We start from the raw sequence: 27,106 nt of genomic DNA on the forward strand, positions 1-27,106 counted from the left end.
TTTAATAATATTCATACCCCATTATACATATAATTTAATAATAACTAAAAAAATAAGAATGATTATTATTAACATTGTCTATTACTGAATAGTATTGTTAAATATTATAAATATTAATGTTATTAAATATTATTTATGCAGAATAATACATATAAATTAATAATCAAAATAAGTATGTTGATTATTAATATAATCTATTTTTAAAATAGTATTATAAAATATTCTAAATTTTAATGTTATTAAATATTATGTATACAACATAATACATATAATTAAATAAATGATATTATCATGAAAAATATGATGATTATTATTAATATGATCTATGAAATTGTATAGAAAATAAGTAATAATAAATAAAAAATAAGTATGATTATTAGTTATTATTGATTACTAAATAGTATTATTAAATATTTTAAATATTAATGTTATTAACTATCATTCATACCACACATTACATAGAAATTAATAATAATAAGTAAAGAAAATTATAATAATGAAAATATCTGTTGCTAAATAGTATAATTAAATATTAATGTTAATAAATATTATTTATAAGACACACTACATAGAAATAGCTTAGATAGGTTAGATTGTAATTGTAAATAAATAAATAAATAAATAAAATAGCTCATTATACCATAAAATACTTAAATAAAAATGCATATATACATATATTATTTGCATATATAACTGGCAAATGTGCAATTCTAAGTAGACAAATCTAAGTAATACACTTTATTAAGCTTAAAGTTATTAGGTAAAACAAAACAAACAAAGCAAACAAATAAAACTGCTCATTGCGTTTATTACTACCTTAATATATAATTTTGGGATAATGTGCAAATGCAAAACAAACAAACCAAATGGTTTACTGCATCTTCGTCTACAACTTCGTCAAATTGTATTTAAGAATGGGATAATTAAAGTGTAATTGTTTTCTATGCAGTGGAAATAGTTTTTATAAGTACAAACTAAAAAAAATCCCAAACTGAATACAAAACGCATTTAACACTCTCCATCCAGGTCTAAAAGAGTGAATAAATCTACGCATTTATCCACACAATTAAAATGCATGTAAACGGTGATATAAATTAGTAGGTCCACAACACTTCAGCATCACATCCAAATACAGCTGGAGTGTGAGGATTGATTCAGCTGATGAGTGGCTGAGGCTGTTTTCTCCTCTGGTCAGAGCAGAGGCTGTATGATCCACCCATCCTGACACACATGCACACATGCAAACAGCTCATACAGCCCCGTCCCACACTCCTGTCCAGCCAGTGAACAGGAGAAGCCATGGTCTGAAGCAAGAGCTCTGGCAAGAGGAGCTCACCTGTAGCAATGAAGCCTATAGCACTCTCTCTCTGTGGAATAACCATTCAGTGGCCTTTCATTAGAGCAGTAAACAAAACACATGACTTGCATAGCAAAAGTCAAAAGTTAGGAAATTAAAGCTGGTTTGCATCATCTCAAAGGGTCCCCGGAAAACACCTCTAAATGAAGTGTTAATTCGCAGGTCATGATTTTGCCAAGTACAATGCGATCCTGGATTAACATATATGTTCATCCTGGAGCATCATTGTTGTTTGAAAATGTAATCCATACCGATTCCTATACCCCTAAACCCAACCATAACGGTAAGTTATTACCAAAATCAAAGAGGAATAATTAATTGGATAATTGTAAGCCTAAATTTAACATAAACTTTAAATGTATCCCTTAATTCTGATTGGCTGGAATGCTGTTTCAGGATCAACATACTGTAGATGTTAATCCAGGAACATGTGAAATGAGGTTGGCGGTGTTTATTACTGTAAATGTGTTGATTTGGCTTCTGCCGGTATTAAATAATGTCTTGTTGCAACTAACCGCTGAAGCTTTTATCATTTTATTTTGATATTGGCTAAAACTACTGTACAAAAAGGGCTATAACTTGTCTAGACAAGGCTTCTACATGTATCAAATTTTATTCCAATATTACGACGAAATCTCACTGCAATTTGTAACTTTTTGATTTATTTGCTTATTCATATGAGTTTGTACAATCTAATTTGTTCAATTTTATTGTGATTTGTTTATCCCCCAATGTACAGTTAGGTTTAGGGGTGGGATTTGGTGTCATGCCTCCTTTAAAAAATTTTTTTTAATACTTTTCGTTCTACTAAACTTGAACAAATGTTTAGAAATTAGCCTCTAAACTGACAAAATATAAAATAGTCATGTTTCCTCGTGAGATCAGGCCGGATATGGTGAAGTCAGAATTATTAGCCCCCCTGTTTATTTTTTCCCCCCGTTTTCTGTTTAACAGAGAGCATATTTTTTTCAACACATTTCTAAACATAATAGTTTTTCATAGCTTATTTCTAATAACTATAATTATTTTAATAATTATTTTATCTTTGCCAGGATGACATTGAAAAATATTTGACTAGATATTTTTCAAGACACTTCTATACAGCCTAAAGTGCCATTTAAAGGCTTAACTAGGTTAATGAGGTTAGCTAGGCAGGTTAGGATCATTAGGCAAGTTATTGTATAACGTTGGTTTGTTTTGTAGACTATCGAAAAAAATATATAGGCTACAGATGTTACTACTTCAATGTGTTCCTTTTGCCACCATTCATACCGCAGCGACAGGAATTATAATGCTTTATAATTATAATATAATGCTTTATAATTATAATGCTTTCACTTATTTTTTTTTTTATCTCATTTACAAGCACAGAGGCATATTTAAAGCTGCTGTATAGGCTATTTCTGTCCGTTCGCATCCCGTCCCTTTGCGCCCCCTGGCGGCTCATTCAAAAACTGCGGTCATACACTAAAAACAGAGCGGCTGCTATTTCAAATGGCAGCGGTATATCCTCCAGCGGTAATAGCCACTTTGAACTCTCACCTACTGTATAGCATAAAGGGGCTAATAATTTTGTCCTTAAAATGGTGTTTAAAAAATTAAAAACAGCTTTTATTCTAACCGAAATAAACAAAATAAGACTTTCTCCTGAAGAAAAAAATATTTTCAGACATGCTGTGAAAATTTCCTTGCTCTGTTAAACATAATTTGGAAAATATTTAAAAAAGAAAAAAATTCAAAGGGAGGCTAATAATTCTGACTTCAACTGTACAGTATTATCATGATATTGACTGAATCTGAAAAAGAAAAGATAATAACCAAAAATGCTTAGTTAGTATTAGTTATTTTATTATAAATACACGTTCAGAGTAAACAAATGTTTAAAATTAATTGAATTGTAAACAAAGTACGGATTATGAACATGAGCAAAACTAATATTTTTCATACATTAATGTAAAAGTTTTTAAAAGCACATTATAACTAAAATGATTTCTACATTTCAATCATTAAACAATTATAAATGTTTGCTTGATTGTTCTTAACCTGACTTGCTATGTTTGTTCATGATTAATATAAATGTCGCTATGTTTGATGACTTGATTCATGTTTCGCGTTTCTGAACCTCCGTTAAGAAAGCATAGTGAGCATCGATGTGCTGTGATTTTCACACTGCATTATGAGACGTGTTTAGGGAGCAAGCATTTCAGTGCACTGGAAGGAGGTTTGGAATTGAGACTGATTCCAGAGGCGCTAAAAGCCTAGTGGTTAAGTATCGACACATGGCGTAGAGAGTATAGCGACGCTCGTGGTGATCCAAGTTCGATTCCTGGTTCTAGGTCCTTTTTCCTGCTCCCACTGCTTTCCTGTCTGTAACCTTCACTGTTCTACACTAATAAAGGTGAAAAAACCCTTAAAAAAAGGCTTATTCCCTGATCATTGCACTAACTACTGATCAAGGTAGCTAACTGAGACACATCCAATAGTTATGGTCACAAAAATATCCAGAACGGTCGTTAAAAGTGGGCAAAATCAAACAATTCAGAGCTCATTTGAACCAGTATGTATAGCATCGCCCACTTGTGATGGTGTATCCTAACACCAGGTGTAAACTGGGCAAAAGGCACGAGTGTGTTACGTTTACAACCAAAATTATTTACCCGTTCAGCGATGACTTAGATTGTAACTTCGGGCAGGACATGGGGATAAGCCACCTCCATGGTTACTGGATATGGGGCGTCCTTTCTTCCGTCGGCATGAAACTAGAAAATGTGCTTTTTTATTTGTGGCTGGATGGGAGTTGGGAATTTGTTTTTGGATGATGGAGATGACTGATGATTTCTTTGCATCCTTCCTGTCAACATAGCCATGATCTTGACGATAAGTGGTGGCCACGTTGTTGCTACTCTGCTATTCTGAATGTCTAATTTTGCTTTGGGTTGACTAGATTACAATTATTTGTGTAACGTGTATAGCATGGTTATTTATGCCTCACTCAACATCATTTTAGATGTTTTACACATTATGTCTCTGTTCCAAAACATAGTCAATTCCTTCATTGCTTAGTCCCTTCACAGAAATGCAACCTGATAAGTGACTGGTCTAAAATAAACTTCACAATTTGAGCACCTCAAAACTCATTGCAAGAAAGTTTGGCTACACTAAATAAATAAATAAAAAAAGCATTGTTTCCATCACATCAGCTGGGTTTCCATCACCCTGTGTTAAAAAAGTAAATTTTTAAAGAATAAACGCAAGATTATTATAAATGAAACTAAATAAAGTAGATTAACTGAGTGCTAACACCGTGATGCAGTGGGTAGCGTGGGTTTCCACCAGGTGCTCTGGTTTCCCCATCAGTCCAAAGACATGTGCTGTAGGTGAATTGGATTAGCTAAATTGTCCATAGTGTATGTTTGAATATCCTGGTGCTCCAGATTGGGGGTTGCGCGTTGAGCTAACAACTTTTCTCATAAAAACTAGATGTCACAAAACACCAATATAGTGCAAATAATAATAAAATAAAACTTAAATAAAATAAATTGCAAATTTAAATAAAATAAAAATGACGTCAATATGTAACTTACTTTCTAAATTTAACCGAATAATGTGCGATGCAAAAATAAATAAAATAATAATTTATAAACTAAAACAATATATAATAAAATAACAATAAAGGTACAATTTAATTAAATTCATTCTTTCATAAATTTTTTCTTTGGCTTAGTCTTTGATTTATCAAAGATTGCCACAGTGGAATGAACCACTAACTATTGCAGCTTATGTTTTAAGCAGTGGATGCCCTTCCAGCCACAACCCATTACTGGGAAACACCTATACACTCGCATTCACACACAAACTTGTACACTACGGCCAATTTACTTAACCCAACTCAGCTATAGCGCATGTCTTTGGGGGAAACCGGAGCATCCAGAGGTAACCCACACCAACATGGAGAGAACATGCAAACTCCACATAGAAATGCCAACTGGCTTAGCTGGGACTCAGACCAGTGACTTTCTTGGTGTGAGGCGACAGTGCTAAACCACAGAGCCACCATGCCCCCCTTAATAAAAATGAACCAGATCAATATAAATCCGTGATACAAATTTCCATAAGACTTTGTTTGTAAATATGAATTATATTATTAATCAAAAACACGAAGATAGACGATTGAAACCGCATAAAAACACTAGATGCAAATGGGCATCCACTGGCAATGACTTCCGTGTTCATGCTAATGTGACTTTTCTGATTTTTGCATGAATAGTTTTGGTCTTAAACAGGATAATTGGCTCCATAAAGTCTGTGAACTCCACTTTAATAAGCACAAATAACAGCACAGATTGTTCTAGGTTTTGGAACAGAGAACATTTCTAATGAAACAAACTGGCGCTTAAGCATATATGCATTCAATGGTGGATCCCCTGAATTATTTAAACTGCAAAGCGTTGAGGAAGGACACGAAGACCATGAGACGGGAACATACAGTTTAAGGGGGCGCTGCTGCAGAATCAGAGGCTTTACTGGTCTAAAACACAAATCTGGAGAGGACAGAGGAACAGAAGGGAACAGGGCAGTGGGTCCACACTCATCTTGTGTTAATGAAGTCAGATATTTCACTGCACACATCTTGAATCTGGAAAGTGCTGAGGATAGAGATCAAAACTGCAGTAACAGGTTGAACAGATCTAACTTCTATATACTGTAGGTGCACTAGCATGGTCCATTTGCTGTTTTAAAGGGACAGTTACCTCAGAAATTAAACTTTTGTCATCTTTTTTTGCCATTCATCACCTCCTTCAATTTATCACTGTATAATATAAATTATACATTATAATATATATTTTTTTTAGTTTTTCCCATTATACTTTTATTCTGAAGGAAGTTTTTTTGATATATATATATATATATATATATATATATATATATATATATATATATATATATATATATATATATATATCTATCTATCTATCTATCTATCTATCTATCTATCTATATATATATATATATATATATATATATATATATATATATATATATATATATATATATATTAATATATATATTATACTGAGTACTACTATCTTACAAAATGAGTAGTAAAATATTATATACTGTCATCCTGGCAAATACAGAAGAAATCAGTTATTATTAGAAAATAGTTATTAAACTATGATTAAAAATGTGTTGGAAAAACTATTCTCTCCATTACACAGTACTTGGGAAATAATTTTAAAAAATTAAATCTTTATTTTTTACCATGATTCACATGACCAACCAGACAATATTCATTTCAAACATCTAAAAATGTCAATTAAAGTCCCTTAATTAAACTTTTCAACTTATCAAAAAGTCAATCAAAGTCCCATAATGCAATTTGAAAGAATAAAACAACAGAAAAACACTAGTCATTCATAAAATATGGGGAACAAATTTGGCAGCTAATAACTCAGTGTTTTCTACCATTATACTGTACATTACATGACCAACAGACAATATCAAAATTATTTATTGTCAATTTTTTTGCCGTGCTGTGTGTTTTTTTCTTTTTCTTTTTCAAATATTTCCCAAAGGATGTTAAACAAAGCAATGGATTTTCACAGTATTTTCAATAATATATATATATATATATATATATATATATATATATATATATATATATATATATATATATATATATATATATATATAAATATATATATATATATATATATATATATATATATATATATATATATATATATATTTTTTTTTTTCTTTTTTTTCTGGAGAAAGTCTTATTTGTTTTAATTTGACTAAAATAAAAGCAGTTTTTAACTGCTTTTTAATCATAATAGTTTTAATAACTAATTTCTAATAACTGATTTTCTCTGCCTTTGCCATGATGACAGCACATAATATTTTACTACTTATTTTGTAAGACAGTAGTACTTCGCTTACAGTGTAAGGCTAAGGTAATTATGCAAGTCATTACTTATTTATTTATTTTAAATATATATATATATATATATATATATATATATATATATATATATATATATATATATATATATATATATATATATATATATATATAGTTTTTAATTTTTTAAACACCATTTTAAGGTCAAAATTATTAGCCCCTTTAAGCTACATATTTTTAGATATTCTACAGAATAAAATAAATGTCACTTTAAGCTGTATAGAAGTGCCTTGAAAAATATCTAGTCAAATATGATTTTCTGTCATCATGGCAAAGATAAAATAAATCAGTTATTAGAAATAAGTTATGAAAACTATTATGTTTACAAATGTGTTGAAAAAAATCTGCTCTCTTTTAAACAGAAATTGGGGGAAAAAATAAACAGGGGGGCTAATTATTCAGAGGGGCTAATAATTCTGATTTCAACTGTGTATCCAGCTAAATGAAAAACTCAAATAAATGTTGCAATTTAAAAGAATAAAGGTACTGAAAACGCCTGTAAACAAACAAACAAACAAACAAAAAAATTAAAAGCCATTTTAAGGTCAATATTATTAGCCCATTTAAGCAATATATTATCGGAAAAAAAGCTTAAAAGGGTTAATAATATTGACCTTAAAATGTTTTTTAATTCTTCTGTGAAAATCCTCTCTTTTTTTTTTTGTATGGACTGTTCGTTTAAGTGGAGTCTCAATCTCAGACAGAAGAATATTCAAGCTACCACTTCACTTATCTGACCTTTCCGCTCTAGTTTATATATGGTCTATTTCACTCCAAAACATCTGTCAAGTCACAGAGCCTCCCCGAGGGTTCAGGACAGACGGAGAGAGAGAGAGAGAGAGAGAGAGAGAGAGAGAGAGAGAGAGAGAGAGAGGGACTGAGGCCGATTTGGCTGTCGGCCAGACTCGGGCTCTTTTACTCAAGCGGATATCGATCTGAGAGCTGATGGTAATAAAGAGGCCCGACTGTCCACATTTCTAACCCCCCTCCTTCTTTTCTCCTCATCTTCAGAGTTTCCCCTTTTCATGGCATACATTTCATTTACAGGAGTGTTTTCTCTGCAATGATGAGCTCCGAGCCTCTATGCAGCCAGAGGAGGCAATCAATTTATGGTGTCCTATATTGTCTGAAGGTCATGGAGTGTTTTGAAAGGATTTTGGAGAATTTATGCCATTCTTGATCTCATATTATGTGTCTACAGACGACTCTGGCTGAAATACAATACACTTGTGCAAGTGAATTTCACTAATAGACTGTTATTACAGATTTGTTTTGTGAATGTGTATTAAATATTTTATTCAAAAGGACAATTCGTCAAAAAAAAAAAAAAAAGAATCTAGTCAACAAATTTTTTCAAATGTGTATAAAGAATTAAAGATAATTAAAGATTAGTATAAAGAAAAAAATATCATAATAATATTCTGATTCTATGAGCATTTGAAAGTGCAAGTAACAACTACATTTATAACAAGGCTAAAGATAGTCTTAGCTTTAGCCAACAAAATGTTTCTCTCAGAACAGCAAATTTTAGTTTTATACAAAAAGTGTTGCCAAAAAAGTGGTGCTTCTCTTGCTCAAAACAATGACTTTTGCTGCCTGTTCATGCTACTTATTTAAACGAGTTTAAAAAAAACAACATTGTTATGTTTTTTGGTACAACTTAATTGTTTTATGTTCAATTTCCTTACATTTGTAAAAGTTAACTGATTTATATTTGATGGGATAACGAAAGAAGTGTGTAGAACCTAGCATTTTTTTCCGTAGTCATTGGTCATATTTTATTTAATCTGCAATATTTTTATTATAACTTAACAGCCCTTCCCTGATTGTGCTTTCTAGTCATTAAAATCAATTTATACAAAAAACTTAATGATAAAAAGACTTTCATGGACTACTTTTGAGTGTTTTTTTTTTACATTTGTGAAGTCTAGCAGAACATTTTAGACAGTAGACAGTAACTTACACAAGTATGAAATAACATAGGGGCAATTAAAAGATGACAGAAGGCTAATTTTCTGTGAAATGTCCTTAAAAGGCGCTATTTACACTAGTGCAGTTTTGTTTAAAAATACATTTTAGAATGAACACGCTCCTCATTTAGACTGCCATTTTTTATTGCATTTCAGTAAAACAATCTCCATCCACACTATACAGCCTAAAACACATGATATGTGACCATTCACACTTACTGGGCATGTGCTTAATTTGGCGGCATCCATACAGTCTCCTGCTAATGCAGCATTTCTGAATCCCGGTCCTCACAACCCACTGATCTGCATATTTTGCATGTCTTTATTGTTATTTATCCCAGCTGATTAAGATAACCAAATTGTAAGAAGAGCTCTGTGCATGGCATGTATTCTAAATGACACGTTCACTATGAAGTGTGTATCCTTCCCTATACCCTTCTCCTTCATTGCGCTCTAATGGAGCACAAGGATCTTTTATTTCAGTTTATACAACAGTTCTGGTCTGGTTCTCAAATCTGATTGGTAATATTCCCGTAATAACAGCACTCACAACAGCCTCCACACCCTTCTGTATTACTCCGCTCACATTGATTAACCTCATCAGATTAACCTCACTACAGTTTGACAAATATTGCAGCTGCTGGACAACGTAATGTACTTTTGAGGCTTTTCAGGCGAGAATGTAGTTGTTTAGATTGCATCTATGCAGTATATCTATAGGGATAGGGCCTATTTTTATTTTAATATTTATATTTTGTATATTCACTGCGTTCGCGGCCATCACACCAACGGTTGATGTTCCGCCTCAAGATGGCGACAGAGTCTGCATAACAAGCACTTAGAGGAGAAAAACTCAGCGTAAATGTCAAACTACAGCTGATCAAATCATAATAAAACAGGTAAGTGGTATTCTAAGTCGATGTCTTTTGTATTTGGTGCTGTGTTTGCTTTGGCTTTTTCAGAGTTAATTATTGTGATCTCCCGATTGTAACAGAGAAATACTGGGAAATCTCTGTAGACTAATGGCATTTCATACTGTTCAGCCTTATAATCTTAAAATGTGAGCAAAATCACCTGTTTTGTCATCACTTTAGACATTACGCTAGAGAATCAAATAATAGCTTTAAAGTGACGTTTGTGAAGTAGCAAGGGTTTCTGCTGTTCTGACATCAGCTGCAGATGTGAATGAACAGTGGAAGAAAGAATAACCTCTTCCAAAAGGGTTTTTAGACTTTCCGTGTCAGACTTTTTTTTTTATACACGACTATGCCGTCAAACTGTTGTATAAACGCAATATCACACTCGTAGCAGTGAGATATGGCTGTATATTGGCTGTATATTGGCCGATACACAGTACAGCCATCTCACACTGCTTCTCATGTGATATTGCTCATTTGAAATATACGGTATTTGTTCACGCATTTACACAACAGCACTGCCAGCACCCTCTTACTAGAGAAGCACAAAGTGTGACATAATTTACCTCCGTGAATAAATAAATTCACACACTAAAATGCCATTTAAATGAAACATTCAGTATATGCTCCTTTCAAACTGCATCCTGTAAAGCAGCGGTGCCCAAACTTTTAGTTGTAAAGGGCCAAATACCAAACTTGATTGAAAGCCGTGGGCCAAAGCTAAATGTATCAAGCTGTTTAACAAAGTTGCAATGGATAATGTCCTTTTTATTTTTCAAAACTAATTAAAAAATATGACTTTAATCAGATTAAGTAATGCATTTTAGATATATTTTTACACTTTATAATGACCCTAATATAATGAAAACATAGAAATTCCATTTATAAGTTTAATGCTGAATATACTAGTCATGCTGAACCTACCTTTGCCCTGATTTGCTCACTGAGGATTTCTAAGTTGTGGTGTATGCGTTGAGCAACAGGATGTTCATTGAAAAAATAATAATAATAATTTGCAACGTATAATTGAAACATTTAATCAACCATAGTTTTTTGTAGCTAAAAAAAACAGCAAATTAAAGCTGACATTAAATTAGAAATGATAATGTGTATTTAAGGTATTAACCTTAATAGCGGACCAATTCAAAGGTTACCATAGGCCAACTTTGACCAGCGTTGTTTGGCTATCTCTGCTGTAAAGTCAACTTGTTGAACTAGAATAAAAGTCTGACATGAAAAGAGAAACATATTGTATGAAATGTGCAGAGCAGTGGGAAACGAGGACCGGGGTTGAGAAACACTGTGCTACTGTCTTGGTCATATAAATGTAGCTTGATGAATCAGGGAACATTACACAATTATTCAGAAAGCCAATCTGAGAGCTTTTGTGGATATCTCCATCTACGTTTTCAAAAGTTTGTGTTTCAGTCTCAATTTAAAACAAAAACACACTAGTTTTAAAGCCACCTAAGACTGCAAATGGACCATACTGCTACATAACGTAGGATTGGTTTCCCTGATGATGAGGATGCCAGGGAGGGCCAGGATTGGTCATTAGAGTTTGATTGACAGGATGACAGCACAGTGACGGACAGCTGCTGTCCTGTGGGCGGAGCTGAGGGGCTATCAGTCTTACCTCACAGTCGGGTTCCTCTTTGGTCTTACACTCCCAGGTGTATCTGCTCATGGTTTTCTGAGGGTGGGAGACCATTATATACCTCATCAAAATCATTTACATTTAGAAGAAGACAGAGAGAGTGAGTGACAGAGACAGAGAGAAGGAAAGACAGACAGAGGAAAGGAAAAGAGCCCTTCATCGGTGAGAAGACTTTCCAGCTAGGGGCAACTTATCTAGAGTTTCTTTAGTTTGCTTTATTTTATTCATTTATTTTTCAATAATGGGAGAGTTTTTTCTTTAAAATGTTTAGCTTTTAACTTGTGAGGTGGAAAATGTAACATTATTTACAAAGCCTCATGTTGTTTCAAAGCTGTATGCTGTTTTATCCGTTTAACTTTAAAATAAGTTCAACTTCATTACCATTATAGGACTCTTAAGAAAATGTAAATATAGCACACATATATGAAAACAAATTGTGCATAAAATGTGCACTACCAGTCAAAAGTTTGGATTTTTAAATGTATTAAAATAAGCTTCTCCTGCTTACCAAGGCTGCATTTACTTCATCAAAAATGCTGTACAAATTGTAAAATGCTATTGCACTATAAAATAAATATAATAATTAATAATTTATTCCAGTGATTTATAAAGACGAATTTTCAGAATCATTACTCCAGTCTTCAGTCACATGATTCTTTAGAAATCACTCTAACATTAATTATCATTAATAATATTGTTATTGGTAATAGTAATAAAAGCAATAATGACTAGATTAATAGTTTCATTTGAAACTACATACAATAAGAAAGCAGTTATTTCATTTTTTAAATAAATATTTAACTATTAAATATTTTTTTAGATTTAATAAATGCCGCCTTGATGAACAGAATAATAATAAATAAATAAAAAACATGAAAAAAAAAACTGACCGCAAACATTTGACCGGTAGTGTACAGTATATACATTTTCCATTTACAATAAAATATGCTAAGGTAATTTACTTACTTCTAAAAGCAAATAAAAATACTAGTGTGTCATGAAATTTCTATCATGAGTTAGAATGAAACTCTAAGGTAACCAATTCTATATTTATATTATAAAAAATATTTACATAAAACTTAAAAACATTATTCTTTTAAGGCAAAGGGAATATTTATTGACATTGTTTGTTGTTTACAATAATATAAACCAACAAATTTTTAAGTAAATGCAATTCATTTTAAATAAATTATTATATAAACTTTCATAATAATTATACAAATTCTGTGAAATATACTGGAATATTTAAAAAAAATCATGTTTAAATAAAATGAAATCAAAAAGCACATGTATTTCTAAATAGTAAATATATATATATATATATATATATATATACACACATACAAATAATAATAGCATACAATTTTGAAAAGACATCAGAGTAAGTAAATAATTACTAATACAAATGAATAAATTTTTTTTTGTGGTGTAATATCTTTTAAAAAATAAAATCTTGCAAAATAAATCTCAAAAACTCACATTCTAAAACTTACTTTGTCAAAAATAATTGTTAATAAACAAACAATAAAACCATTAAAAGAGTAGCCACGTGATATCTTCAGTCAGTTTCATCTAACTGAAGCATTCAAGCTGTAATTAATCCAACTATATATATATATATGTATGTATTAATACATACAGTATACAAGTCAAAATTATTGTGAGTTTTTGTGACTGAAACTATTCACCAGCTCACCTGTACTGACCCAAATAAGCCTGAAGGTCTAAAATATACATAAATAAATATGTAAAAATAAATGAATATATAAAATAAATAATCAATAAATATATTCCTCTGCTGAGCTGCCATCAGAATAACCGAGAGGAGAGAATGTGTTATGTTATGGTTATCCCACAGAAGAGAAGGACCCCGTGTTAGATCTACATCTACCCATGCTTCGCTCATGTTAGCCGGTGTTATGCCACCTACAGGCAGCAGCCAGACGTTGCATCTCAGATGTTTATCCTGCACTGTTGACGAACCGCTCACCGTCTCCTCTTTCTGACCCAGGATAAACCAGTGAAACGACACACAGCTATATTAATGCGATGCAGTGGACAAGCAGACATGCAGCGATGCAGAGGAGAAACAGAGAGAAAGGGTGAAGGGGACGAGCGCCTGTGGTCCATTCTCTCAGTACAAGGTCTGCCATCAGGAGTCAGAGTGGGACTGTGTGGTCTCTTATACACGCAAGGATATTTCCTTCACCTTTCTAGAGGTTAAAAGGTTTTTTTTAGGTTATGTGTTGTCTATCCTCTAACAAGTCATCACTCTCTATTGCAGTAAACAAAATCACAAAATACACAGCATCCATTTGTGTCCCCATTATTTTTACATGTAATAACAAAATGACAGCTTTTTCGCCCCGAGATGGATCAATTTAAAATGAAAATATGAAAGATAAAGTTAAAATGAAGATATTTTAACAATAATATAATGTATTATATTATATTATAATATAATGAAAATATAAGAAAATAAATAACTTAAGGTACTTTTTAAATCAATTTCAAAGCATTCTCGAAGTTCAAATATTAATATTCCTTAGAACTGTAACATTTTACAGTAAATAATAAACATTAATCACTTATTACTGTTAATTTAGGTTATATATATATATATATATATATATATATATATATATATATATATATATATATATATATATATATATATATATATGTGTGTGTGTGTGTGTGTGTGTGTGTGTGTGCGTGTGTGTGTGTGTGTGTGTGTGTGTGTTTAAATTAAAACTATTATCACAATATATATAGAAAACCTAAAAAAACACAAGACATTTATTAAAATTAATGTCCTTTTTCAATGTTAAAGCATTCCTAAAGTATTAAAGTCCTCAAAACCTATTTCACATAAAATAAAATAAAAATAAATCAGATATGCCATTGTTATAGATACTAAAAAAGAACTCTGATATAAATTTTTAAATGTAATGAAAAAAATATACAAACATTAAATTTAAATATTGAAATCATTAAATTAGAATTTCCTAAAATAATTTATTTAAATGTAAATAATAAAAAATGATAATATAATAAAAAATAACATAAGAAAAATATAAAAATGTATGCACTTATTTCAATATATTCCAAAGCATTTTTAAAGTTCAAAGTATTAAAAACTCCTCAGAACTATAACATCTTACATCAAATATTACAAAATTAATCAGATATGCCATTATTATAGATACAGCTATACTGACAAAACATTTATTTTTCAATAATTATGAAAAAATATACCAACATTAAATTTAAATATTGAAATTATATATTGAATTACAATTCATTAAATTAATGTTAATAAATTAATAAAAATCATTGATCAACCAAAAAGTGAGAAATGTTTTTTTGATCCATAACATATTACATAAAAATTTCAATTACCACCTTCACCACTATATACACAGATAAAAAATCAACTCTATATCATTTGATCAATCAAAAAGTATATAAAAAAATAATCAAATCACACAGAGCTACCAATATTTTGTCGGAGACTGTAAGACACCATGTTAGGAGAAAAACCCTAAAACCACACACTCACCTCTAGCCAGATAACAATAGCTGCAAATGACTGATCAGCTTTTGCAAGTGTTTATGTGTAATACAAATAACCTGAATGTATATGTGTATCTTCCGGGTCTGCCTCTCTATTGATTTGTGCAATGGAATCAATAGCACTGCTTTCCTGCGAGTATCTAAAAGCGCTGGTAAAGAGTGTATCTACAGGCTCATCTGGATGACACTGACACACTCACATCACCACTATTAATGCAAGACACTGCAGGTCGACTGACTCACTCATATACTCAAAGAAAATGAATTTGCTGCTTGTTCACACTGCTTATTTAAACTGAGCTGAAACAACACAATTATTGAGATTTCTTTGGGACAAATTCATTGTTTTAAGTTCAATCCACTTCAATTTGTTAAGCTAAATTAATCAACCCAGCATTTTTGACAGTGTAGTTTTCGCCATACTTAATTCATACAGCTGAATTGATATCATTAAGAATTGCAGCCAGCAGAAGGTGTTGTGGTCTGTGTGAGTCCTAATGCCCCAGTATAGTGAAGGGGACACTCTATTGTCAGTGAGCGCCATCTTTTAGATCAGATGTTAAACGGAGGTCCTGACTCTCTGTGGTCATTAAAAATCCCATGGCACTTCTTGTGAAAGTTACTGCCCTCCCTGAGGCACTTTGGGTGTATGGCCATACACAAAAAATGTGCTATATAAAAACATGTTACATTACATGAAAATGTGTCATCATTAAATTAAAAATCACCTTTTTGGATACATTTTTTATTATAGAAACCTGATTATCGGATAATATATAATTAAATAATTAAATAAATAATTAGATTTTTATATGTGTTAAAATTTTTATTCTTTATGTGCCATACTTATATTAAAATACTCTTAAAGTTTTTTTTTGTATAATAAAAAATGTACCATGTACAAATTATTTATAAACATACTGTATCTCTCTGGAAAAACACTTACAATATACACTGTAAAAAATATAAGATATAAGTTTTTATATCACTTTAACTTATTTTAATAACTTGACAAAGTTTTAACTGTATTTTTTAAGCTATACAAATTTTAACAATGTTTGGTCAAATATTAATTTCTCCTACTAGTCATATATATATATATATATATATATTTATATTTTATTCTTTATATATATTTTTTATCTTACTCGAGATTATTTTGTAAAGATGTTTGTGAAAACCCCATAACTGCTGCATTTGGTATTGTATATGAAAATAAAAATATGTTGGACTGCATTGCCTTTACTTCTGTTTTGGCAAGACGCTTGATTTTAATCAACTGGAAAATGATTTCCCCCTTCTTTTAAACACTGAGCCAATGATGCGTTACATTTCCATAGTCTGGAAAAAATAGGTCTTAATATAAATGGTTCTGAGTCCAAGCTCACTACCATGTGCCGTCCATTAATAAATTACTTCCACGGCCAAATATAATTGTAAATGGAAAAAATAATGCAGAAGCTGTCAGGTTATTTGTTTTATTTCGGCTAGAACAAAAGCAGTTTTTAATTTTTTAAAAGCCATTCTAGAGTCAAAATTATTAGCCCCTTGAAGCAAAATCTTTTTTCTATAGTTAACAGAAAAAACCATTGTTATACAACAACTTTCCTAATTACCCTAACCTGCCTAGTTTACCTAACTAACCTAGTTAGATCTTCAAATGTCACTTTAAGCTGTAAAGAAGTGTCTTAAAAAATATCTAGTGAAATATTTTTTACTGTCATCATGGAAAAGACAAAATAATTCAGTTATTAGAGATGAGTTATTCAAACTATTATGTTTAGAAATGTGTTGAAAAAAAATCTTCTCTCCATTAAGCTAAAATTGGGAAAAAAATAAACAGGGGGGCCAATAATTCTGACTTCAACTGTTTATATGTTGTGTTGTTAGTTTTGTAGATTAATGAATGTATGATTTTTTGACTATTCAATTAAATTAAAATGGAAAAATACATTAAAATATATTGAAATCAGCCGCAATAAACAAACAAAAATAAATAAAATAAAACTGTATTTTAAAATGGAAGTCTGTTGTAAGTGGAGATTTATGGCTCATTTTGAAAAAAAAAAAAAAACAGCCTTTAAACATTTGCGTTGCAATTTAAATCTACAGAAACAAATTGATAAAGTGTGACAAAAAGGTGTATTTTGTGTTTTATTTATTTATATTAGACCCAAAAAGCTAAAAAGCTCAAAAATCTCAAATCTAACAGGTGTAAGATAAAGCTTTTGCCTGCAGTGTCTCGCCTTAATGGAGCATCAAAAGCGGCGCTCACGAAAAAAGAAAAAAAAACCGCCAGCTTTTTTCCCCTCGTTTCCTGGATACCCTGTTGCTCGGTAACCACAGTCATATCTGAGAGCAGACCTTTTCCGCGGAGAAGAAAACGCGGCGCTGCAAAAGGTTAGACTCGGGGGTCCATGCAGAGAGAGGAGGACGAGGGGAGGGGGCAGCAGAGAGAAAGACCAGAAACACGTTACCTGACAGATAATGTTATCATAGTAAGCCAAAGCACGGGCATGAGGGAGGTTAGGAGGGGTGTCGCAAAGTTTCCTTACATTTGGATGGGAGCCCTCAGCGATGGTGGACAACGAGAAATTATCATTGTGGTGCTCCGAGGAAGGACGGTACTTACTGCTGCGAGGAGGAGGAGCGATTTGTGGGAGGATGAGAAGTACACAGATGAGGACATGACGGAAATGTGGAGGAAAATAGTAGAATTGAGAGGTTATGAGAGAGAGAGAAAGAGAGAGAAGAGAGAGAGAGAGAAAAGAGCATTAGTGCAATTCTAAGCTGAAGTTTAAACACACTGAAAACACAACCTGTGATGCAACATACCATTTTCTTCATCAAAATACACCTACTTTAGCTTCTTGTTCAAGCTACTTATTTAAAATGAGTTGAAACAACACAGCTCTTAAGTTGTTTTATGTTGAATTTTAGGATAAGCAAAAAATCTACTTACATTTGTAAATCAATTAAGTTAACTTGATCGATTTGTGTTGGGACAAGGTAGGTGTGTTAAAAGAAGTCAGAGCACAACTATTTAGGACACCGGCCCTCAGGGACGAAGTTTGGGCACCACTGAATTAAAGCATGTGCTAATCAGGAACATGAGTTGCCTTGGCTACCTTAAGTACTTGTTAGTTCTTGATTGTTAATTATTGCATTAATTAACACTTTAGTTTTAGCTAAATGTAACTAACATGAACATATGACATGTTATTGTAATCTTTATGTCATGACTTTACTTGGAGGGGCACATTATCATTAACTCACTCTTGACTACACATGAACTCCTTTATTTAAACTGTTCATTTGGATATTTGATTTTAGACAGACCCCCTTTCTATTGTTTTTCGATGTAAACATGCACTAGATGCACTGAAAACACAACCTGTGATGCAACATACCATTTTCTTCATCAAAATACACCTACTTTAGCTTCTTGTTCAAGCTACTAATTTAAAATGAGTTGAAACAACACAGCTCTTAAGTTGCTTTATGTTGAATTGTAGGACAACCTAATTGTTTTATGTTGAATCTAATTACATTTGTACATCAGTTAAGTTAACTTAATCGATTTGTGTTAGGGACAACATGAAGGAATTGTGTGGAACCCAACATTTTTCACAATGTAAACAGATATTGGTAACACTTCACAATAACAGTGCAGGAATAATGACATACTAATATGTCAACTAAACAATACTTTGTTATGAACTAATGGTGTGTTACGGCAGGGATGCCCAAACTCTGTCCTGGAGGGCCAGTGTCCTGCATATTTTAGTTCCAACCCCAATTAGACATGATTGAGCCAGCTAATCAAGCTCTTTCTAGGTTTACTAGAAACTTCCAGGCAGGTGTGTTGATGGAAGTTGCCAAGTTGGAAACTATGCAGGACACCAGCTTTTCAGGACCAAGTTTGGGCACCACTGAGTTAAGGCATGCACTAATCAAGAACTAACTTAAACTAACATGAGTTACCATGGCTTTTTAATCACTTGTAAGTGATTGTTTGTTAATTAATTTATTAATTAACACTTTACTTTTAGTTACTAAAAGTATGAACTCATGGCCTGTTATTATAATCTTTATGTCATGACTTTACTTGGAGGGGCACGATATCATAAACTCATTCTTAACTACTCATGAACTCCTTTGTTTAAACTGTTCATTTTGATATAGACAGAACACGTTTCTATTGTTTTTCCATCTAAACTTGCACAGACGTGAATAACTGTTACATTCATAATGGAGTAATGTTTCGTTTAAATATTAGTACATCATTGGTTATGCACTGTTATTAAAGTTTAGATTCTCTGCCCCTATCTTTGAGCCAGGCTGGGCTGGGCCGTGATCAAGCATTTGTATGTTTTTTTTTTTTTTCGAGCAGAAAGGATGATAGTCAGCCTATAATCTACTCATTAAGATAAATCTAAACTAATTTCTGTAGTTCAAACTACTGAGAATTGTAGTTGAGATTGCTAAATATAACAGCCAACATATTAAAAAATAGTCAGGTTTAAATCGGGCTCGGGCTCATAATTAGTTAATGTGTCTGACCAGGTCAAGTTCGGACACAAGGTGCTCTAGCTGTTGTTATAAAGTGCTACCCAGATTTATAATGTACCAAACACATTGCATTAAGATAAATAAAATAAATTCAAATTGATAAACAACTGAAGGCTATATATTTATATATAATATATGTGTGTAATTATAAGCCATCTTGTGAAATTTAGTGATGTTTAACTGAGCAAGGACATTTTTCACAGTATTTTTATTACATTTTTGCTTTGTAGAACATATTACTTCTTTTAGTTTGGATAGAATAAGAGCAGCTTTTAAAAAATAATAAAATAAAATAAGGTCTATATCATTAGCCTCAAATAATTATTTTTTTCAGTTGGCAATAGAATAAACCACTGATATTCAATGACTTGCCTAATTAACCTAATTAAGAGTTAAGCCTTTAAATTGCAGATTAAGCTGAATATAATGTGCTGTCATCAAAGACAGCGAAGACAAAAGATATTAGTTATTAGAAAGTATTTATTAAAATTGTTATGGTAAAAAAATGGGTTGACATAAATCGTCTCCCCTAGGGCTGGGCGATAACATCAGTCTCGATATTTATTGACAGAACACGATCGTCAATAACGATAAAAAAGTTTGGTATGAAGTTTCGGTATGAAGGCTATAGTTTTTATTAAAATGTGCCTGCTGAGCGTGTGGAAGGAATGCCAATAAGCTTAGCGTGTGAGTTTGTCATTTCCAGTAAAGGCGCACGACTTGCACATGGAGGTGATGCACGTGAATTTTCCAGGTACACCTAGTTAAAAAACATCTGAACTTTTCTGAATGCCGCGAGGGCATTCACCAATCTGCTTCACACTTTGTGTGGAATATACACATTTCAGTAATGACAGCAGACTAATTACCTCAGACAAACACAGGTGCATTTAAACACTGCAGCATGTTTTATTGTTCTCCATAAACTTGTATTGAAACTGCAGCAATGGTTTGTTTGTTACTTCAGGTCAGAATAACAACACGCTTGAAAATGAGCGCAGTATACCAGCAGTGAAGAGATTGTCAATAAAAAAAGGATGTAAGGATGTCGCCAGAGTGGCTTTTTGGCTTCTTTTCTTGTGCATCCCAGCCACTAGCTCCCAATCTAAAAGAGTTTTTTAGCATAGTGGGTAAAATAATCATTCAATTTCACAATTTGTACTGTTGCAGTATGCATTTGAAAAATGATGGTTGGTTCCTTTACTTGAAAGCTCAGATTTGATTTACATAACTTATTTTGTTTACATAGTTTGAGGTTTACTGTATCATTATTATTGACACCTTACAGATGCTGATATACCTTTACCATTGCACACAATTTGTAACATTTTATTTATCAAGTTTAAGAGTCTCTTTAACACTTGTGTTTATTTTATTATGAAGAGAAAATCCTAATTTTCCTAAATGTATCGTTAAATGATATGAAACATGACATCTTGATCATTTTTTTGCATTGTCGCCTAGGCATAGTCTCTCCGTTAAACATCACTTGGAAATTTTTTTTTAAGGAATTAAAATTTCAGAAAAGGGATAACAATTTTGCCTTCAACTGTGAATATATATCTCTATATATCTACATAACAACACACCCAATCGATTCATACTAACATGATTTTAAACATTTTTCTTATGATATATTATAAACACACACATTTCTAAATATGCATTTCAGTGTTTGTTTTCAAAGACATTTTTGTTTAATTTGGATAAACAAATTTTTCCGCTGTGTTGAGTCTCCACATGATGTGAACTGACAGAGAACTTCCCCTTTTTGTTGTTGCTATAATAAATCCCATCTTCTCCTACACTACTTGGCGATTCGCTCTTGTTCAGCGCGGCGAGTGAATTGAAGCACATCTCCACACTGCTGCAGATGGAGAGGTGGGTGTATCTGATGTATTCACTGCCGCTATTCTAAACTCTCCTCATCACTGTTGTCTAAGGAGGAGCGTGTGTGTGTGAGTGCTGTTTAATAGTTGGCCGTAGTTTCCACCCCCAGGGTCTCACAGCTGTATGTAGGTCATCTGCTCCTCCACCCCCTTCGCTCTGCCCTACTTTCAGCTGGAGCTTCAGTGACGTCATGCAGTCTGTCAGCATTAACACACACACATCCACTCACTGCTTCACTCGCTCACTGCAGCTGCGCATTCCTGACACTAACACTTCTCTGTGTATTAAAATCACTGCAGATATTACAAAAGCATTTTCTGTTCTATTGTGTTGTTTCACTTAAGTAAACCCTTATTCTTTTAGAGTTTAAAGTTGCTTTGCTGTTTTTTGGTTAGGTTTATAGTCTCCCATAATGGCTGTATGTGTGTGTGTGTTCACTTAATTGAAACACAATAAAAATTGTCAACACAGGCTCATTCTAAAAACGTATCGCTATAAACATTTCTGAAGAGCGCCAAATACGTCCCAGGAGGTACATTTTTTTGCAGTTTTTGTTTTCGGGAAACCCCCAAAGGCTGCTGTGTATACTTTTCAGATCTCAAATTTCTCTCGCGAGTGCATTCGCACCTGCTCTTCTTCAGTAAATCCACCAGAGGCCGCTGTTGACTGACTGACCAGTCGACGGACCCACCATCCTCCGCCCCTTAAACCCAACAAATAGTGTTTTCAAAAGCGCCGATTGACCCGCCCACCCACTTGTTATTTACTTGTTTATTTTATTTTTTGGTCGTGGTCAACTCCTCTCTGCATCTCAAGTCTGCTGACGTACATGGCGAGCTACTGGGCAAACTGGTAACAGTGGGAAAGCCGTCTGTATGGAGGTAAGTGCTCAGCTGGTAAGCGCAAAAAGGAAAGGTGTCATACCTCCCCATAGCGTTGGTTTTAAAGACGAAATGCAGCCATACGTACTTCTGCCTACTTAATTCGCGATCTCCAGAAATGTATATAGGAGGACGTTTTCAAAATGAGTCTGTGTTGAAAATTGTAATAGTGTGTAATATTATTTTCATTCAAAATAACAGTTTTCTACTTTAATCTTTTAAAAATATTCTATATCTCTGTTGGCAAAGCTGATTCAGTAACTTTAAGTCGCATTCACACGGAGCTTCAGCATCAACGCTTGACAGAGGGCGTGTCTGAATGTGGGACTGACGTGACATCATCCATTAAAATTGAATGGGAAACGTTGAAGCTGATGCCCCATGTAAATGGGCCATTAGAGTCACACGTTCCTTCAAAAATAAATTATTTAGTTTAATTAATTCTTCCTTAGTGACAAGGACACATTTTTTATTGTTATCGGTGTTGAAAATTAAGTTGCTGCTTAATTATTTTTGTAAAAACTGATACAAACTACTAACACACTACCAAAAAAAGTTTGGAATCAGTACAATCAAAAAAGAAAATGAAACATTCATTCATTAAGTTTCCTTTGGCTTAGTCCCTTTTTCATTAAGGGGAGCCACAGCGGAATGAACCGGCAATTTATCCAGCATTTGTTTAACACAGCGGATGCCCTTGCAGCTGCAACCCAGTACTGGGAAACACCCATACACACTCGCACTCACACACTACGGATAATTTTGTTTGCCCAATTCACTCATAGCGTATGTCTTTGGACTGTGGGGGAAATCTGAGCATCTAGAGGAAACCCAACATGGGGAGAACATGCAAACTCCACACAGAAATGCCAACTAGTCAAGTCGGGACTCGAACCAGCAACCTTGCTGTAAGGCGAAAGTGCTAATCACTGAGCCATAGTGTCACCCAAAAAATTAAGCAAATAAATTAATATTAATACTCAGTAAAGACAAAATTAAAAGTGATAGTGAAGACATTCATCAAGAATTGTTAAAGAATTGTAAGAAAATCTATCAGGGTTTCCACAAAGTATTAAAGAGCACAATTATATTACATAATAATACAGTAATAAGAAATATTTCTTTTGGAATGATTTATGAAGGATCATGTGACGCTGGAGACTGGAGTAATGATGCTTAAAATCCAGCTTTGCCACCACAGGAATAAATGACATCTTACTATATAGTGCTGTGCAAAAGTCTTAGGTCACTAGTATTTTCACCCAAAAAAAAAAGGTTTAAAGTTGGTTATTTCTATATTTTTCTGTAGCATGTCAGTTTGAAATATCAATTATTATTTCCAAGCATTATTTTTGTCATTCAGAGTGGATGATGATCAGATTCGATCTTGATCTCCACTGGCTTGTTTGGTTTGGGACTTGTAGAGCTGCGCATCGATGGATTTGCTTTTCAGTCTTGGAACTTTCAGCAGTGAAAATTAAACCACACTGAAATTAATTAAAGTGAATTTCAACTCTGAAAACTGGACTGACACACTTTCAATTTACTAGAACTTCTATGTTAAGCTGCTTTGACACGATCTACATTGTAAAAGCACTATCGAAATAAAGATAAATTGAATCTTTGTGTTCAGAACTGGCTGTTGTCAGATTCCTTGTGTAAACAATAATCTCACGGTATAATTACAATAGAAAAATATAGAAATAACCTACATTAAACCTTTTTTTTTGGTAAAAAAAAATAGTAGCTTAAAACTTTTGCACAGTACTGTGTATTCAAACAGAAACGGTTATTAAACTGTAAAATTAATATGATGTTTTGCTCTAATTTTGATCACAAAAACGAAACCTCAGTAAACATAAGACTTCTATCAAAAACATTCTCTCAATTTTAAATGGTGGCATATGCTTGAGGGAGGTCACGAGAACGCTTTGCTTGTTATTTACATAACAAGACAAAAATCTGGCAATATCCACTCTGTGCAACTTATTTGTTCCCAATTCGGTCACAAAACATGAGGTTATAAGCCGTTTAATCCATAAACCCTTCTACTTTGCCCTACTCTCTCTAAAGACCACACCATATTTTCATGAATTTTGTTCTTATCCCCTTTACTGCAGGCCAGAGTCTCACCTGCGCTTGCGCAACTTGTTATTCTCGGTCTTGAGCACGTGAAGCTTCTTGGCGAAGCAAACGATGATCATGAAGAGCAGGAGCACCATGAGAGAGGACGCCCCGATGGCGATGACCATAACCTGGAACTCTGTGATGACCGACTCGCAGCGGGCACCCTTGTGCCACATGTAGTCCTGGATGTTGCACCTGCAAAACAAAAAGAGGGAAACATATAATAATAAGTTAGAGTCAAAATTATTCGCCCTGCTGTGATTTTTTTTCCTTTATCAAATATTTCCCAACGATGTGTAACAGAGCAAGGAATTTTTTTACAGTATTTTCTAAAATATTTGTTTCTTTTAGAGAAAGTCTTATTTGTTATATTTCGGTCGTTGTTTTATTTTATTGTTTTATTTGATATATAAATATATATATATATATATATATAAACCATTTTAAGGTCTTTATTATTATTCTTTTTTTTTTTGATTGTCTACAGACCAAACCATTGTGAAAAAAAAAACTGATGGTGCTGAAAACAAAAATGTAAATATGCTTGAATAATAATATTGAATAAATAAGCCTGTCTTTTGTTTTTAAAATACTTCAGAGATAAAGCATTTGCAAATTCATCTGTCAACACTATTGCTAAGAATCCTCCCTAAAATCGCAACATGTCACAAAAGCCTACCATCTCACTGATCCTGTGACCTGTGGGGCTTTTCTTATCATTAGCACCCAAAAATGTGAACGCTTACAGCAAAATAGTGGTGCATTATTAAAATATTTCCCTTAGTCTAGATTTTATGATCTTAAACATGCTGCAATTTATAGTCCATAAAGATTTACCCCAAGTTATACACTTTGAACCTTGTATAACAAGTGATGAGTGTTGCCACAAAGCAAGCCGGCTTAGCACTAAAAAATACATGCAATTTGTGCATGTGTTTGAAAACGTAACATTCTATAGCGCGCTTAATTATTGTTTAAGGACATTCTGCATTTCGGGTAAAGTTGTGAAGATCATTCCACCAGCAAAGAACAATGAATCAAAGGTTCTGGAAAGTGATTTGGTGAGTACCATAAGGGGCAGATCACATCAAACGCGTTTACGTTTCACAAAAGCAAGGAGCACCACACTGCCCTTTATGTTGACAAGAAAAAAAGAAGCACTGTGTGCTTTTTACGTCACTAGTCAACGACTGAATCAGCTGTGTTTTGTGCGAGAGTGTAGCTGTTGATATTGATATATTTGTAATATTTATTAATATTGTAATATTCAAAATTTGTAGTCATACAGCTCTGAATAACTTTCCTCCATCTTTAAAAGTCTCTTTAGTCATCTTGACAACACAAACACTGCTGTCGCCTCAACGGAAACCCTGCCTCTGCTTTCATTTGATTGGAGAATGACATAACTGACTGACATAACACACTTTTTTCGCTCAGAGTTGACTCTTTTCAAAGCAAGCACACAGCGCACAATGGCAAAAACACAGGGCTCATAAGCAGCATGCAAAACGCTTGTGGTCATTAGTAATCATTCAAAGTATCATTCAAAAAACGGCACCTCTCAATGCAAAAAGCACATTCTGTGTTTTCAGCCCCTTAATAGTAATTCATCATACAACTGGTATATTATACTACAATGCACCATTGTTTAGTGTAGTAAAAATGTAAGTTTACAGAACTACACTATTTAATAGTTTGAGTTGTAAATACTATAATATAAAGTATAATACACTTTACTATAATGTGGTTCAAAAACATTATTTGCTAGTATTTGTTTTACACACTCACTTTAAGAAAACACACCCTATTAGGACACACAAGAGAGACACTATTTTAAAGCTCATTGGCTTCCCAAAAACGTGCCTTGATTCTCCACTCTGGTTGGTTTTGAATTATTCATGGGGGCTCAGAGCATCTTCTACACCTAGGGCAAGTTAAAATTCACCGCCTTCAGCATTTTTTACCATTCATTTTTGCAGACACCTGGGTGGATGACAAGTTCACTGCCTTTGTCTTACCTTAAGTTTAATCCGCGCTGCATTAGACTGGATTTAACCAGTTTTGAAACTGTTCCAGGAGAAATCTTTACGAACCAAGTTTAAACACTATCTGAAAGTCATTTTAAAACTCAGCGATATTTCCATTGAAAATCTAAAAGGGCAATCCATTGTGTCACAATGTTTGAGGATAAATG

General features: G+C 32.9%; 1 protein-coding gene and 1 long non-coding RNA gene across 24 annotated transcripts in view; one reads left to right on the plus strand and one right to left on the minus strand.

Moving 5' to 3' along the window:
- LOC147840401 (uncharacterized) overlaps positions 1-27,106 on the plus strand; it is a 615,523-nt gene that overhangs the window by 79,497 nt on the left and 508,920 nt on the right. The gene's annotated exons all lie outside the window — the stretch shown is intronic.
- The window catches only part of cspg5a (chondroitin sulfate proteoglycan 5a), a 97,351-nt gene that overhangs the window by 2,126 nt on the left and 68,119 nt on the right, over positions 1-27,106 (minus strand). For 3 of the 23 annotated variants that reach the window (XM_087287748.1, XM_087287758.1, XM_087287741.1), the window contains exons 3-5: positions 24,919-25,107; positions 17,920-18,076; positions 11,846-11,902 (exon numbers count right to left, since the gene is read on the minus strand). In XM_087287748.1, coding sequence (XP_087143874.1) covers positions 11,846-11,902; positions 17,920-18,076; positions 24,919-25,107 — 403 coding nt within the window. Of the gene's footprint in view, positions 1-4,014; positions 4,117-11,845; positions 11,903-17,919; positions 18,077-24,918; positions 25,108-27,106 lie in introns of all 23 variants that reach the window. The other 20 variants (XM_087287757.1, XM_087287762.1, XM_087287751.1 and 17 more) reach the window with 12 other exon arrangements.

This window comes from Danio rerio, chromosome 16 (genome assembly GCF_052040795.2).
Source record: "Danio rerio strain M-AB ecotype USA chromosome 16, GRCz13ab, whole genome shotgun sequence".
In the NCBI taxonomy this organism is placed as follows: domain Eukaryota; kingdom Metazoa; phylum Chordata; class Actinopteri; order Cypriniformes; family Danionidae; genus Danio; species Danio rerio.